Raw genomic sequence first — 17,869 nt, 5'->3', positions numbered from 1 at the left:
AGTATTGTAGCTGTGTTAATAAATGTTTATAATAGAACATGTAAATAAGGTAATCTTTTTATTGGACTAATTTTAATACATTTTGACAAACTTTTGGAGAACAAAGCCCCCTTCCTCAGGTCAGGATAGGATACTGTAACAGCTCTATACTGTATTGACCTGAGGACGGAGGTTTTGGCCTCTGAAAGCTAAATGTATTAGTCCAATAAAATGGTATTATTTTATTTATATTTGTTTTATTTCTATTTGTTAATTTGTAAAGTGCTGATTGGTATTTGTTAGTTTTTTTTCAAATTTACATCTGTTGTCTTTATATTTTGCATAGTACTAGGGGACATTTTCTGTTTCTGTGGTGTTGTATTGTATGCAGAGTCTGGCATCTTGGGGGTTCAGTTTAATTTTTGTCTAAATAGAAAGTTTAAATATTACTACTTATTCTATAGTGGATTAGGGTGTATCTGTGTTTGTGAAAAAGACATGGTTTTCAGTTGGCATTGACTGTGCAGGATCGACAAGCCCTGGAGCTGGGGGCCTTGGAGCTCGGAGGGAGGGGTGGCCGGCTCTGGAGCTAGGGTGGGGGTGGAGCTAGGGTGGGGGCGGAGTTAGGTGGGGGTGGGGCTAGGGTGGGGCCCCGTCAAATTGGTCTGCATAGGGCCCCGCACTTGCTAAGACCAGCCCTGGTTAGCAACATGGTCAGAAGGCCTGCTTTTAGGAATGTCAATTTTCCTTTCATGCAGACAGGAAGTTCTAGCACACAATACCTCTCCAGCTTCATAATGAGGCAAATCTGGTCTACTCTTCTCTTCCTCTGGTGGGAGGATGTCTTCAGGCGTTTTGGGAAATGTGGGCCAAAATCATGTTAAGACCAATGGGTTGTGGATATTCTTATAGAATGTTACAAGTTGGAGTTCTCCCACCTAGTTGCTCCTCTCTTCTTGAAATCTCCTTGTCAAAAAGGACCCAAGGTGATTGAGGTTTAGGTCACCATAGATTCCTTGCTGGCGCACTGGGCTATTGTTCCAGTTCCCCAGGCTGAACCCAGATGAGTCAGATACTCCATCTACTTCATTGTCCCAAAAAAGAAAGGCATCTTTTATCTGGTCTTAGATCTCAAAGGTCTAAACCACTGCCTCAGAGTGTCCTGCTTTCGCATGAAAACATCGATAGCAGTTATAGTCTCTGTTCAAGCGGGAGAATTTCTCACTGCCCTTGATCTCAAGGAGGCATACTTGCATATATCCATATGGCCGCCACATCAGAGGTTTCTGTGTTTTGCAGTGCTGGGTGACTTCTAGTTCAGGGCTTTGCTGTTTGGTCTCTCCACGGCACCAAGAACATTTACCAAGGTTGTGGTGGTGGTGGTGATGGTAGCTGTCTTCCTTCAGAACCAGGGAATTAAGAGTTCTCCTGTATCTCGACTAGTTCATTCATGTGTTGCCCTATTCGGACAGCATGGTGGCAACAAAGTTGTCCGTCTTCTGTAGTCATTGGGTTGGGTGAGCAATTTTGAGAAGAGCAGACTAAGTCCATCACAGATGCTGGAGTATCTGGGTGTTCTGTTTGACACAGCAAGGGAGAGGATCTTCCTCACAGAAAGTAGTAGGTCGAAGCTGGTTCAGTAGATTTTAGTTTCTCCTCAGCCAAGGCTGACTCAGGGTCAGGGACTTTAGCCAGATTCTGGGGGCAATGGAAGTGGTGCCATGGGCAAGGGCTCATAGGCGTCCATTACAGGAGTGCTCAGCCGTTGGTCACCAGTGTCACAGAATTATGACCTTCATCTTCCTTGGATGCTGGTTGCCAGACTGAATATACAGTGATGGTTGTTGCCCAGGAATTTGACATTCGAAGCTCCCTTTCCAATAATACAGTAGGAGGTGGTGACAATGGATGCCAGCAAGTCAGGTTGGTGAACTCATTTCAAGTTCCATCTGACACAAAGTACCTGGTCTTTTTTAGAGGGAGAGAGACTGTTGTAGAATGAAGGGTGGTGGTGGTGGGGAGACTGAGGATGGAGGAGATTGGTTGGTAGGTAGAAAGAGAGAGAGAGAAAGAAACCAGCAGGGGCTGGGTGGGGGCTGGCAGAAGGGGGATAAAGAATGGTGGAGATAGCTGGTGGGGAAGAAGGGAAAGAGACTGGTGGGGACAAGGCAAAGGACAGAGAGGACAAGTGGGTACAACATTGGTGTTAAGGGGAAAAGGAGTATTGTAAGAATGGTGGGGATAAACTTGGGGGTGGGGGGGTATCTGAAATTTTGTTAATTTAGTAAGAAGTCTACCAAAAAGGTTGGAAACATCTGTGATGGAGTTGTTCAAATAATATTAGGATGAGGAGACACTCCATGAATCTAAATGGTGGCAGGTATAAAACAAATTTAAGACTTAATAGTGTTTCTGCATAAAATATAAATACTTTAGCATTTATTTAATGATTTATCATTACCTATTAATACTTAAGGCTTCTGAGTTTGTTTTAACTAATAAACATTGATAAAACACATACACGGAGGAAAAAAAAATCAAAATAGACGTTTATTGACTAAACACCACTTCCCCTAATACTGTTTCACCCCCTCCCCTTGCTTGTCTTGTATCCTCTACTTCGTGCTTGTGCCTTTTCTATGCTGACAACCCCATAAGTGACAAAAAAACATACATATTTGATTCCACCAGAAAAAAAAGTACCTTTCGATTTGTGAAAATGCTGATTTTTTTTTTTGCACCCTCAATGAACCCTTTTAATTAGCTGGAAATTAAGCACTTAAATTTACGATTTATAAATAATCTAAGAATAGAAGTTCTAATGATAACTGTACATGTGAGTGGCTAAGTTGGCCCTAAGGGCAGTATCACCATGTGCCTGGCAAAGCTGAGTATTGCTCAGCAGCTCACCAGTGGTAAGGTGGGACCTATGAGTCAAAGCGGGGTAGAAACAAAGTCCAGTGGAAAGATTTGTTTTCTGATCTAATATCCCAGCTTCACATCATTGAATTAGTTCATACCTGTTGGCTTGCCTTGCCTTGTCTTGAAGACAGAGAAGCTGTAGCTGGAAACTCCTATAAATCAGTCCTGAGCTGTGATCACAAATGCACTATGCAAACATGCACTCCCTTTTGGCAATAGGTAGGACATTTCTGTTGTAGAAGTTCTAAAATATCTCAAGTAAAATGTTTGCCACATAAAATTTTGGAATGTTTCCTGCTGTGGCTGTGTATGTTAGTGTGGGGGTAAGGGGGGGTGAGAAATAGGAAAGCTTTGGGAGTATATGAGGAGTAGCTCCTGTGCAGCTGGTGTTTGAGTGTAAAAGCCTCAGCTGTTCTTGGGAACTCTGAGTTCATTGAGAAAAGCTTTGCATCCAGCTGTGGTTGCCACTGGATCCTCCTCCGCATGGATAGGGTTTAATCAGCATCCCATGATCCTGGTAGGGAGGAGAGGAGGCAGACTTTCCTCCCAGAGGATGCAACTGATAGCTTTTTTTCCAGCTGTGTTCTGGCTCCTCATTGTTTCCAGATTAACATGGTGACGTGAGAATTCAGCAGGCTGTGGTCCATCTCTCCAGGCAGCATCCGCCCCTCCCCTTCCCCCAACTCTGGGGATCAGGCATCATTGTGGAGCAGGATTCCCATTTCTCATACACAAAACAGGAAAGAATCACATGGGTCCCACGATAAAATTTGTAGCAAGTTTGTGAGGGTAGTTTTCAAAGGATTTGATGTGGATGAATACATTTATCAATGCAAAAGTGCCTTTTGAAAATTCCTCCTTTCTTCCTCAGTACAGGTTAAAATACTTATGTTTTTGCACAATGCATGTACTTCTTGCCCTTGGGGAATAGGGGTGGGGTTCTCATGCAGCATGATTTTTGGTATGTACTACACATCTGATGTAATGTAAGTGCAAAGTTCTGGTGATGTGATCTCAATGGGAAATTCTGCTGGGAAGTTTCCCTGAAAAATGAGCTTGCAGGTGCTTGGGTACCTCACCTGCAGACTGCAAAGAGAGACAATTAGCCCTTGTGGGTCCCATATGTGCCATGTTTCTCAATTAACCAGCGTCTTTATAGGCCATGATAGGCTGTAGATTTTAAATTTAATTACCTTTTCAGATCCAAGCTATCTGGTATTTATTTTCCTATCCAAGTGAATAGTGAGGTTGTACCTGAGGCAGTGGAGGGTGATGTGACTTGCTCAGTCAGAAGGATCATTGGTAAAGAAGCAGGATTTTAATCCTAGCTTCCCTGGTTCTCAGCCTGCTGCTCCAACCACTAAACTACTGCTTTTAAAGGATGATGAGGAGAGACTTTGGACCATGAACTTTCAGGACCACTTGGGCCTCTCGGATGTGACCCTTTTGTTTCATAGGCTTAATTAATTTGCATGCCTTTAAAATATCCTGTCTCAGATCTATTCATAAATGTCTTTCTGTTTTTCTGTACATCTCTCTCTTTGCTGGTTGAAAGATGGCTCCGTTGTACCAACTAGAGCTGTACCGAATAGCACATTTTGACTATTCAACTGAATGCAAATAATGAAAAATATTATTTGGCCAAATGTTTAATACCGAATACTAATAGTGGGCATTGAGCTTTGGCAGCAACTCATCACCACCATGGACACTGACCTGCAGGGTACCACAAGGATCGACACTGTCACCTATTCTGTTCAATATCTACCTCAAGCCACTTGCTGAGCTGATTCAGTCAATGGACACTCAGTTCTACATCTGTGCGAATGATGTGCAGCTACTCATACCTATTGAACCTGACTTAACCTTAGCCTTGAATAAACTGATTACCTGTGTAACATCAATTCAAGAATGGGCTAAACACAACAAACTTTGCCTGAGCCCAAGTAAAACCGAGCTTCTCTGAGTCCCTAACACAAGTAGATACATACCCAGACATCAAAATCCCTTTTGAGAAGTACGAACTCCCCTCTCAAATCACAAGTCAGGAACCTTGGAATACATTTAGATTCAACACTTACGCTGATTCCCCAAATCCAAGCAACCTTCAAGAGCTGCTTCTGTTATTAGCTACGCTGCCTCTCTCCTTGGATCGAGAAGGTAAATGTTATCCCAGTTGTGCATGCCATGATAACATCAAGATTGGATTACCGCAATACACTATATAATGGTCTGACTACAAAGAGCCTGCACCAGCTCCAGTTGATTCAGAATGCAGCAGCAAGACTCATAGAAGGTTGCAAGCGAAGTGACCACACCACACCATTTTTGCAAAAACTTAATTGGCTACCATTACAATACAGGGTAAATTTAAAACTCGTGTCTGATCTTCAAGGCCCTTAAAGGAAATGGCCTTGAGTACCTGAAGAACAGGATGATCTTCTACACTGCCAAGGACACTAAGGTCCTCTCAAGGTCTGTCACTAACCACACCCTCTCCAAAAAACATTACACAATGTGATACCTGCAGTCGAGCCTTCTCTGGAGTAGCCCCCACACTCTGGAATTTACTGCCTGAAAGGCTCCGCTTAACACAAGACTATCTGTACTTCAGGAAGCAGGTGAAAGCTTGGTTCTTCAACCAAGCCTTTAATGGAAGAAGTAACTAACTTGGTAGTCTCACTCAAACACACAAGGAGTGACACGGGCTGCACATACTGCAGCAGGAGATGTTTATCCACTCCTACCCTAGCTGAGATAATATTTAACCATCTTTGACCTTGTGTGCAACTTTCTTTAAATTAAGTCATCTTACTTTCTAACTGTTCTTACTCTTACCTATCTATATGTTCCGTCTTTGCTTATACCCTACGCTGTATATTAAAATATTCTATTAGATATTGTGTTGACATTGGTAGTATACAGTACCATACTTTGTATTCGAATATTTTTATTGCTGTAATTGCCTATTGCTCATGTTTGATCTATTCTTACTGTACACTGCCTTGAGTGAATTCCTTCAAAAAGGCGGTAAGTAAATCCTAATAAATAAATAAGTAAACACAAAAGAAGCAATGTCAAATCAGAGATCAAATGTTTATTTCAATAGGATTTAGCACAGTAGAGCCCCAGATTATTCGTATTTGAATTTAAATCACTATTCGGCTGAATACGAATAATCTATTCGGGGCAAATTGAATGCGAATGTTTGGTACAGCCCTTTTACCAATATCTCTCATTTAGTTCAGCACAGTGCACTTGAACATTTGGTATTTAAGTGATGTTACAAGTCGGTGGAATGAATTAATAGCTGGAAAAGAAATTCCTTTTGCGCTTAGCTCTGAAGGATGGGATTAGTGGTTAAAATCTGTATTTTAGTTCTCAAATTTTAATTTCTAAAATGAGTGCTTGGTGACTGAGGAAAGACTCCTCGTCTTTCAGGCAAAACTGTTCTTTTCCATGGTGCTCTTTAACTTGTCATTTCATGTTGCTTTCTACTCTCTCGATTGCTTTCTTAAAGCCTGCAACTGTAATGGCCGGTCCCAGGAGTGTTACTTTGACCCTGAGCTGTACCGGTCTACGGGTCATGGAGGTCACTGCACTGGTTGTACAGATGATACTGATGGAGCCAACTGTGAAAGGTGCCGAGAGAACTTCTACCGCCTGGGGAACGAGGAGCGCTGCCAGTTCTGTAACTGTAACCCTGTTGGTAAGTGGAAGTATTGAGATGGTCTCTCCTTCTGTTGAAGCAATGTGCAAAAACTCAGTTGACACCCATAAATTTTTCTTATTTAAAAAAAAGTTATTTGCAATATGCATGATTGTGTGGCAGAGGTTTAAGCATCTCATGTTGTTCTTAAGAACTGACAGATTCTCTCCTTGGGGGTGATAGAGATACCTGTCAGATGCAGACAGCAGTGACCTCTAGTGGTAAATGGTGAGACATACAGTTTAAAGCATACTTCCTGTATAGCTAAAGGTTGATCTTGGAACCACTGATTCTAGTCTAACTGCTGTGGTTCTATACACCAACATCAGGAAGTTCCACAAATCTTTTCCAGCTGACTTGGAGCAGAGTAGTACAGTCTGTCACTGGGCAGACGCTCAGCCAGTTGTGGTAGACACTAGTTGATGACAACAGCAGATCATACACCCTGAGTATTTCCCCATAAGATAGATGTTCCTGCCCAAGTCATGGCTTGGGAAATTGGCTATGACAGTATAAATCCTTCTAGGTTGGTTTATGGCGATAGAATCACGGTAAGTGTGGGTGGGTGCAGTCAAGTCTACCTGGAAGAAATATGGGTCAGATCCAGAGGGTAAAACCCTTCATATACTCCCAAGAGACTCTGTTTTGACACTTTACCCTTGTCCTGTTTTGAAAGTTATGACCTGCCTTTTTTTAAAAACTTATCCCCTGCTTTACCTCTAAGCGGCTTCCAGCATCAAAGTTGGAAGAAGAGGCTTGAGCTTGCATTCTCCAATTTCTCCTGATGTGTTCAGTGTTGGAACCACTGGAGGTTATAGACAATACATTTGTATTTATTGTGAACTTTTGAAACATCTATTTCATAATCCCTTGATGGATTCATTTTGAAGTGAAGCACTTTGCATTGTAGTGCTCTTTAGCAAAAAATGAACGATGAAAAGTACAAGCAAATGTGTGATTTATTGCACAAAAGCATAAATATAAACAGTCCATAAAACCCAACATGGAAGCATACGCTTGTCTCAGGAGTAAAAGTACAAGATGCTGTAAATACAAGTCTGTAAAAATAAAGAAATCAATGATCTTGCTAATGATTTACAGTCTATAAAACAAATGGTGTAACCATTCTTTTCTTTTTACTCTTGCATATCTATTGCAGTTAAAAAGAATCTTCAATCTGTTGATATACATAGTGAGTATAAGTAAATTGACCAAAAATATTTTACTAAAGAGTAAAGAGATCACCCACAATAGTGTTCACAGAATTAATTTACTTACAAAAGGAAATTTCAACGCCTCCTGATAGTGGCACACATGAATTGGTACTCACTGTCATTACTAGTGTGCCAGTCTTTTCAGTTTAATAAAATGGGGATTATCAAGACGGGATCTGTGTTTGCTTTGCGATGGCGATTCTGGAGGTTTTTTTTCCTGATTGTCAGGTGATGTGTTAGTTTCTTCATTATGGAACAGAGATTAAAGTGAAGGAGTACAGGATTGCAATACAGCTGAGGAAATTGTTAAAAATTCAGCGGGATATTGACATTTTAAGATGTCTTCCCTTTTTTGTGTCTAATAAGCATGCTTGCACAGTCCATTTAAGTTATTTTTTGAGGAACTATGTTTAAAAGAGACACCCACAATGTTATTTTGTTGATACAAATAGAAGGGATTTTGGGAGAACAGATTTTTCTTCTCATAGGAGGAGTTTTGTTATACTGTTCCTTGTTTTCTCCATTTTATGAAACCTGTGATAGGGTTGGCATGCCAGTAATGATAGTGGCTAGCAATTAATGTATGCCACTATTGCGAGGTATTGAGGTTTCCTTTTGTAAGTAGATTAACTCTGTGAACGCTATTCTGGGTGATCTTTACTCTTTAGCAAAATATGTTTTGGTCATTAGAAACTATATTTTGTCACTCCAGATAATTTGTTTATAAGTAAATTGATAAATATTCAAGGATGTTTGTAAAGAATATTGATAAAATTTACTTTGTAGCTGCTTATCCTCTTTGATCAGCTGGATTGTAAATTACCCGGGAAAAACTTAAAATATCATTGAAGGGAATAGATAATTGTGAATTTCTTATTGAAATGACACAATTTTATGAGGTGAAATATTTAGTGAGTCACTTCGCTCTTCATAAAGGCAAATTTCAACTTTTCATAATTTGCACAGCATAAGTTCAGTCTATACTATGTTCTATTTTTCCAGTTAAGTACATAAGTATTGCTATACTGGGACAGAACAAAGGTCCATCAAGCATCCTGTTTCCAACAGTGCTCAATCCAGGTCACAAATACCTGGCAAGATCCCAAAAAAATACAAAACATTTTATGCTGCTTATCCCAGAAATAAGCAGTGGATTTTCCCCAAGTCCATTTTAATAATGATCTATGGACGTTTCCTTTAGGAAGCTGTCCAAGCCTTTTTTTCAAACCCCACTAAACAAACTGCCTTTACCACATTCTTTGGCAATGAATTCCAGAGTTTTCTCCGATTCGTTTTAAATTTACTAATTTGTAGCTTCATCGCATGCCCCCAAGTCCAAGTATTTTTGGAAAGAGTAAACAGACGCTTCACGTTTACTCGTTCCACTCCACTCATTATTTTATAGACCTCTATCATATCTCCCCTCAGCTGTCTTTTCTCCAAGCTGTAAAGCCCTAGCCTCTTTAGCCTTTCCTCATAGGGAAGTCGTCCCATCCCTTTTATCATTTTTGTCGCCCTTCTCTGCACCTTTTCTAATTCCACTATATCTTTTTTGAGATATGGCGACCAAAATTGAACACAGTATTCAAGGTGCGGTCACACCATGGAGCAATACAAAGGCATTATAACATCCTCATTTTTTGTTTTCCATTCCTTTCCTAATACCTAACATTCTGTTTGCTTTCTTAGCTGCCGCAGCACACTGAGCAAAAGTTTTCAACATATCATTACTACTACTACTACTACTATTTAGCATTTCTATAGCGCTCCAAGGCATACGCAGCGCTGCACAAACATAGACACCTAGGCAGTGCCGTAGCGAGGGTGCCTGACACCCGGGGTGGGTTGCCACTGCGCACCCCCCCCCCCCCGAGTGCAGGGCACGGTGCGCACCCCCCCGAAACGCACCCTTTCAGCGGGGGGCAGGCGGGAGGGCCGATCCGCCCCCAGTGTACGTCACTGGGAGCTGCGTCGGCTTTGCTGCTTCCCTGCTTTCTCTGCTCCGGAACAGGAAGTAACCTGTTCCGGGCCAGAAAGAGCAGGGAACCAGCGAGCCGACCCCCCCCCCCCCCCCCAGCGCGTGCACCCGGGGCGGACCGCCCCACCGCTCCCCCCCCTTCCTACACCACTGCACCTAGGTCGCTTTATTGGTTGGTGACTCCTAACATGAAACCTTGAATTATGCAGTTGGAGTTATAATTTAGGTTCCTTTTTCCCACATGCATCACTTTGCAGTTGCTCACTTTAAACATCTGCCATTTAGACGCCCAGTCTCGTAAGGTCCTCTTGTAATTTTTCACAATCCTCTTGCAATTTAACGACTTTGACTAACTTTGTGTCATAAGCAAATTTAATTACCTCACTAGTTACTCCCATCTCTAGGTCATTTATAAATATGTTAAAAAGCAGCAGTCCCAGAACAGACCCCTGGGGAACCCCACTATCAACCCTTCTCCATTGGAAATACTGACCATTTAACCCTACTATCTGTTTTCTATCTTTTAACCAGTTTTTAAACAAAAATACCTATCCCATGACTCTCCATTGAGGTACTTTGTCAAATGCCTTTTGAAAATCCAGATACACAGTAACAACTGGCTCACCTTTATCTACATGTTCACACCTTCAAAGAAATGTAATAGATTGGTGAGGCAAGATTTCCCTTCACTAAATCCATGTTGACTTTGTCTTATTAATCCATGCTTTTGAATATGCTGTTATTTTGTTCTTTATAATAGTCTCTATCATTTTGCCCAGCACCAACATCAGGCTCACCGGTCTATAATTTCCCAGATCTCCTCTGGAACCTTTTTAAAAAATCGACGTTACATTGGCCAGCCTCCAATCTTCCGGTACCACGCTCGATTTCAAAGAAAAAAATTACATATAATTACTAACAATAGTTCCGTCAGTTCATTTTTCAATTCTGTCAGTACTCTGGGATGAATACCATCCGGTCCAGGAGATGTGGTACTCTTCAATTTGTCAAATTGCCCCATTATATCCTCCAGGTTTATAGAGGTTTCATTCAGTTTTTTCGACTTGTCATTTTTGAATACCATATCTGGTACCGGTATCTCTCCCAAATCTTCCTTGGTGAAGACTGAATTAAAGAATTCATTTAATCTCTCTGCTATGGCTTTGTCTTCCCTGATTGCCCCTTTTACCCCTCGGTCATCTAGAGGTCCAACCGATTCTTTTACCAGCTTCTTGCTTTTAATATACCTAAAAAAAAAAAAAATTTTTTTTTACTATGTGTTTTTGCCTCCATCGCAATCTTTTTTTTTTTTTTTTTTTTTTTTCCTCCAAAGTTCCTTATCAGTGCTTTGCATTTGACTTGACATTCCTTAAGCTGTTTCTTATTTTCATTCGTTCCTTCTTCCTTTTTCTGAAGGATTTTTTTAGCTCTATTAGCTTCCTTCACCTCACTTTTTAACCATGCCAGCTGTTGTTTGGTCTTCCGTCCTCCTTTTTTAATACGTGGAATATATTTGGCCTGGGCTTCCAGGTTGGTATTTTTGAACAGCATCCATGGATGATGTAAATTTTTGACCCTCTCAGCTGCTCCTCTTTTTTTCTTTTTCACCGTTCTTCTCATTTTATCATAGTCTTCTTTTTGAAAATTAAGCACTAACGTATTAGATTTCCTGCGTATACTTACTCCAAAGCTAATGTCAAATCTGATCATATTATGATCCAGGGGCGTAGCCAGACACCCAATTTTGGGTGGGCCTGGGCCCAAGATGGGTGGGCAGAAGAACTCTGCCTTGTCCCACAAGTAATTTGGTCTTTCCCTCTCTCGTCTGCATACCATATGGTCTCTCAAAGATTCCCCCCCCCCCCCTTCCGCATACCTTTTAAATAGAAGATGTTCACTGGCAGCAAGCAGCAACTAATACACACTGCTCATGTTGGCCCCACAACATGTATCAGTCACTGCTTGCTGCAGGCGAAGATCTGCTATTTACAAGGTATGCAGGAGGGACAGTTGTTGGGAATGTTCGGCTGGTGGGACTTGGGAAGAATCCCTACCAGCCACATCATAGGTGTGCTGCTACTGGGTGGGCCTGAGCCCAAAGTGGGTGGGCCTGGGCCCACCTGGGCCCACCCTTGGCTACGCCACTGGTTATGATCACCGTTATGAAGTGGCCCCAAAACCATTACTTCCCGTACCAGATCATCCACTCCACTAAGGACTAGGTCTAGAATTTTTCCTTCTCTTGTCGGCTCCTGTATCAGCTGCTCCACAGTCCTTGATTTCGTCAAGGAATTTTACCCCTCTAGCATGCTCTGATGTTTCATTTACCCAGTCAATTTTGGGGTAATTGAAATCACCCATTATTATTGTGTAAGAGAACTCCATAGCGTCTTTCAGTGCCATAACAACTCCTGAAGATCTATGAAAACAATATGAAGGGTAGCTGACTATTCCACCGTAATCACATAGTTTACTTGTAAGCTGAGCTCCCCTCTTTCAAAAGATTTCTTCACAAATAACCAAACTTTCATTTAATAAGAAAAACTGCAGATAAATACACTGATAGAAAATTGCTAAGCCATCACAGAAATGAAGAGGCAACTTACTATTGGGAGTCATTGGGTTTGGTATACAGCCTTTTTGTATGCGTTAAATATATTATATGAAGGTACTATTGTATACCACTTGCTGTACAGTTTCTGTGTGTCCTGAACAGACAAAACTAAAAACACTATAGTGGCTATTTTAAAAGGTTTTCTTCAGCATTCTCCTCAATTGACATCAGCGCTCATATTACTGATATTATTGATTGTTTTTACATTGACTAAGCATGGTCTGCACCTTACATCTTTAATGCTATTACAGTAAAACTTGTGTTTTATTTTATCAAGGTCTTTTGAATCTCATTACATCAATATTTAAATTCCCAGTCATGAAATACTAGCTCTCAATCACATGTCATATATAAAAATGATGTGCGTAAAATATTAATGACTACTACATCCTAGGTTGCATTAGGAAATACAGCATGAGAGACCACAGCTCTTGATAGCTACGGTAATTTCTTTGACTGGGTGAATAGACAGTTGGCTCAAGGGAAAGCAATAGATGGTGGTGTACTTGGAGTTTTAACAATGCCTTTGACACAGTTGCACATAACGTATAAATGAATGCCTTTGGAATAGCCCCTAACCTGACTGGATAGAAACCGGTTGAGTGGAAGGCGGCAAAGGGTAGTTGTAAATGGAATTGATTCTAAAGAAAGAAACGTTATCGGTAGTGTGCCACAACAATCAGTTCTTGGTCTGGTTCTTTTTAACACTTTTGTAAGCGATATTATGAAAGAGCTGTCTGGTAAGGTTTGCCTCTTTGCAATGATACCAAAACCTGCAATAGGGGTAGACGCTATTAATGGTGTGGATAACATAAAGGCAGGTATCTAGTGAAGCTTGAAGAATGGTTTAGATTGTGACAGCTAAGATTTAATGCTATAAAATGCAGGGTCATGCATTTGGGCTTCAAAAACCCAAGGGAGCAGTGCAGTAGGAGGGGTGAAATACTTCTGGGCATGAAAGAAGAATGGGAGTAGGGTGTGATCAGGGCTGATGATCTTAAGGTGACTTAATCTGGTAGAAAAGGCGATGGTAAAAGCCAGAAGGATGCTTGCGTTCATAGGTAGAGGAATGATGAGCAAGAAAAAAAGAGGTGATAGTCTCTTTGTAAAAAGTCTCAGACCGGATTACGGGTACTGTGTACAATTTTGGAGTTTGTACTTTCAAAAATAGATACATAGGATGGAGTTGGTTCATAGGGCAGCTCTGAAATGGTTAGTTGTCTTCATAAATTATATGGGGACAGATTTAAATTTCCAAATATGTATAGTCTGGAAGAAAGATGAGAGAGGGGGAGATAGATTGTGCTGGAGGGGAGAGTATTGCTGCTGCTGTTACCTGTCTGTTGTGTCTGGAACACTTCACTCCCCTTGAGACATCAGCCTGGTCTCTGCTCTGGGACCATCATTGGTTCTGCCCCCTGTAATGATTTTCATGAGCATTTGGAGAGATCGGAAACCAAAAGGCCTTGAGCATGTGCAGATGTTCAAGGCCTGGCTTGCAGTAACTTTGATGTCGGCAGCAGCCGTCCAGAAAGAGGTACTGGTAAGAAGAGAAATGCCGGTCAATACAGGGAATTTAGGGGGGGGGGGTTGTCATACAAGGAGAGAAATTCTGATCACTATGGGGATAGGGAGGGAAAGAAATGCAGATCATTGGGGGGGGGGGGGGGTCTGGAGGTTGGGCTTCATTGGAGGGGAATGGAGGAAGTAGGAGTAGTTCTGGTTCGGGGGTCCAGCAGTGGTGGAGAAGGAGGGACACCATGGGGGGGGGGGGGGGGGAGAATGCTAGACACCACAAGAGAGGTGGGAAGGAGAGGAATGCTAGAAAATAAACCCTTTGTTTATATGTGGGTAAAGAAAAAAAAAAAGCATACTACAAACACATATCCAAAAAAATACTAAAGTAGTAATATCCAAACATCCCAGACTCCACCTTCAAATACAATTTTATCCTTAAATATTTATAACTAACACACCAAACCTCAAAGGTTCCCCAGGGAGCTTTTACACATTAACTCCTCTAACTTGGAGAGTCCATTCCTGCCAATCCAGTAAAAAAAAAAAAAAAAACTTTATTCAGCCAATATGTGGAGAAAACCCCAATGGCTTGTTTGGTGGTTTGTATCCATTCTTTGCCTTTTGACCACCTCTCATTTGACACTAATGTTTTGATGTGATTTTGTGTTTGGAAATTTAAAAATAGTTCACTGTAATTTGTTGGTGGATTGTGTATAGTGTTTGCAGTGTTTATGCTTTATTTTTATAGTCCCAGGTTGTACCCTGCCAGATCCCACTGTAATCCATCTATTCCTGGGTTGTTTGATTCTTTGTGGGAGTAGGGATAGATTATGTTCTGGTTTCTGGTTTATTTAGACTTGCTATATCTTCCTAGAGAAATATTTCAGAGTGGTTTACAAATATAATATATAGTTACAAGAAGGTAAAAAATAACGGAAAAAGAACTACATTGGTGGATAGGAAAGAAAGATAGACAGAATTATTGCAGGGCAGGCCTACCCACTGTTCTCCCAAGGCATCACCTCAGCATGGCAGTCCTAGTAAAGGTGTTAGGAATTGGCTTAAACAATTTTAGACCAGTTCTAAATTTCCCTAAGGAGTGTAGATGTGGAGGGAGTGCATTCTAAGGGAAGGGCCAGCTACACTAAAAACAATTTTGATCAGTCATAATAGATATGATGGAAGGAGGGGACTAGTAGACTGTTAGATTGTGAGGATCTGAGAGTTCTGGATGGCAAATAGGGAATTAGTAGACAAATGATACGGGGGAAACTAGAATGATGTACTTTATGCATGGACAAATTTTAAAAGAGATTCTGTGGGTTATTAGCAGAGAAGTGGCCTAGTGGTTAGAACACTGGTCTTGCAATCCAGAGGTGTCCGGTTCAAATCCCACTGCTACTCCTTGTGATCTTGGGTTTGTATCTTGTTGCCTCAGATACAAACTTAGATTGTGAGCCCTCCTGGGACAGAGAAATATTCAGTGTACCTGAATGTAACTCACCTTGAGCTACTACTGAAAAAGGTGTGAGCAAAATCTTAATAATAATAATAATGTTCTTTGTGTAGAAGAGGGGGTTACATAGTCATATTTTGAACCAGTTGTAAGTGTCTTAGCGCGGAGATTTTCATGCTATGGAGAAGACTGTCGCAGTAGTCAAGGTTTGTAATCACCAATGAGTGAATTAAGATTTACAGAGTGGGTTTTGTGAAGTTCATGGACTGAATATATATCATTTTGAGTTTGAAAAAAAGCATCGGACAATATATTGTGACCTGGGTTTAGGCCATTTTTATTGCAGATAACTCTGAGTTGACTCTTCTAAAGCAGAGATCTGGAGACAAGACGAGACAAGCTCTAAGTCTCCAAGTGATATGTCTTAGGTTGGATAAGAGTTTAACTGGATCAATAAAACATACTGTAGATTAAACTTGTATTGTGACATATGATGAAAAGTTGGATTTTTTGTTTTATGTTTGAGAGAAATGACTCACAAAGATAATTGGAATGATACAATTTATAAGATCAAAGGGAAAAAAATACAATAATCTATTCCCTTGGATATTTTAAAGTTTTGCAGCCACTTTGGAGCCTAGCTGATCAGAGCAATAAAGCTATAAGGTAAAATTTATCAATGTTAAGATTACAAACGCCTTTGAATAATTATTAATTTAATACACATTTCTACTTATTTTGACAGATTGAACATTGTATAAATAAGGTAAAAAAATATGAATGGTTGCATCATTTGTTAATATAATTTTAATGTATTTTCATTTCACATACCTTTTACTCCTGATGTAGGTGGAAGCTGAAACATGGCTGTTAGGGTTTTCAGACTTCTAATGATTGCTTTTATACAATAAATTATTCATACTTGGTTTTACTTTTATTGTGCAAAACCTGGGCTCTTGGATCTTCTGTTCTTCACAAGAAGACACCTGGCTGGTTTAACATAAAAACAGCAGAAAAATTATGAAACACAGGGGAGTGGGAGGCGAGGCTGGTGGTTAGGAGGCGGGGATAGTGCTGGGCATATTTACACGGTCTGTGCCAGAGCTGGTGGTGGGAGGCGGGGCTGGTGGTTGGGAGGCGGGGATAGTGCTGGGCAGACTTATACAGTCTGTGCTCTGAAGAGGACAGGTACAAATCAAGGTAGGGTATACACAAAAAGTAGCACATATGAGTTTATCTTGTTGGACAGACTGGATGGACCGTGCAGGTCTTTTTCTGCCGTCAACTACTATGTTACTGAGATATCAGCAGTCCAAAGAGTCCTGTGCTTTGGCTTGTATTGTACAGTACCTTTAGCTGCAGTATATACCTGAAGAGGATTTGGAGTTTACTCAGGAAGTTTAGTTTGGTTTCCACATCTAAATATTCCTGTCACTAGAAATTCACTTGGCACATTGTACATTATCCTTTGCAATGACACTTTTCCCTTATTGCAGTATGTTTTGATGCTCTTAGTACATGGTACTGTTTTCTTTGCAATGACCCTTTTGTGTTGCCTCTTCAGGCTCCCTCAGCACTCAGTGTGATAACTACGGACGCTGCAGCTGTAAACCAGGTGTGATTGGCGAAAAGTGTGACCGATGCAAACCTGGATTCCATTCTTTGACGGAGGCTGGGTGCAGGTAAGGACCTGGTATCGCAGGATGAATTGTATTCTGTATTCCAAGGTTCCTTGTCATCAAGCAGATGAAGCCATTACGTATGGGTTGTGTCCATCAACCAGCAGGGGGAGATAGAGAGCACTCAACTTTTCACAGTGCCTCATGGCCAGCCAGCTCCACTGCCTCTTCAGTATTCTCTATCTCCCCAAGCAGGGTGGCTGCAGCTTCTTCGAGCTCCATCAAAAATCTGCCTGGGGGTGGCTCCTGGCTTGCCAGTTGTTAGCCGGGTGTTAGAGGCTACAGCAGCTTCACTTTGAAGGCACATAGGTTAGCCCTTTCTCTGCCTTACCCATGCCCCCATGGATGTGGACATATTAGCTTGCTTTTCCCTGTCCTTTCCCACTCAGTGGATGCAGGCACATTGGTTCGCCTTTCCCTGCCTTTCCCACTCATCTGAGCCTCCGGCGTTCTTATTACCTCTGCTTTCCTCACAGCGTTAAAAAAAAAAAAAAAAAAATGGAACAGAGGTTTTCCTTTGATTCTTCTATGGGACCGGAGCTGTGATACTCGGTCCGGTGAGGTAAGAGTGTTTTCTAACTCCTCCGGGGTCGGCCCGCGATCGGGGCGTTTGAATTTTCCCGCCGTTTTCGGCGATGGCTGCAGAGAATGTAAAGCGCTGTTCCTGGTGTGGCAAGCGCAAATCAGCAGCGGGGCTCTGTAAATCATGCTGTACAGGTGTAAGAGCCGGCCCAAGCATGGCGAGCGATGATTCTTCCCGCTCAGAGCTGGCAGCGGACGCCATTTTGAATTCTCCGCAT

The 17,869-nt window shown here is 41.4% G+C and overlaps 1 protein-coding gene across 1 annotated transcript in view; it reads left to right on the top strand.

Moving 5' to 3' along the window:
* LAMC1 (laminin subunit gamma 1) overlaps window positions 1-17,869 on the top strand; it is a 369,035-nt gene that overhangs the window by 229,593 nt on the left and 121,573 nt on the right. Inside the window, exons 5-6 of the mRNA XM_030207519.1 lie at window positions 6,422-6,610; window positions 16,955-17,072. Of these exons, the coding sequence (XP_030063379.1) occupies window positions 6,422-6,610; window positions 16,955-17,072 (307 nt within the window). The remainder of the gene's footprint in view (window positions 1-6,421; window positions 6,611-16,954; window positions 17,073-17,869) is intronic.

The sequence above is a fragment of the Microcaecilia unicolor genome, chromosome 6 (genome assembly GCF_901765095.1).
Source record: "Microcaecilia unicolor chromosome 6, aMicUni1.1, whole genome shotgun sequence".
Classification (NCBI taxonomy): domain Eukaryota; kingdom Metazoa; phylum Chordata; class Amphibia; order Gymnophiona; family Siphonopidae; genus Microcaecilia; species Microcaecilia unicolor.
Note: the sequence above shows the minus strand (reverse complement) of the source record. Positions and strands in the feature narration are given on the sequence as shown.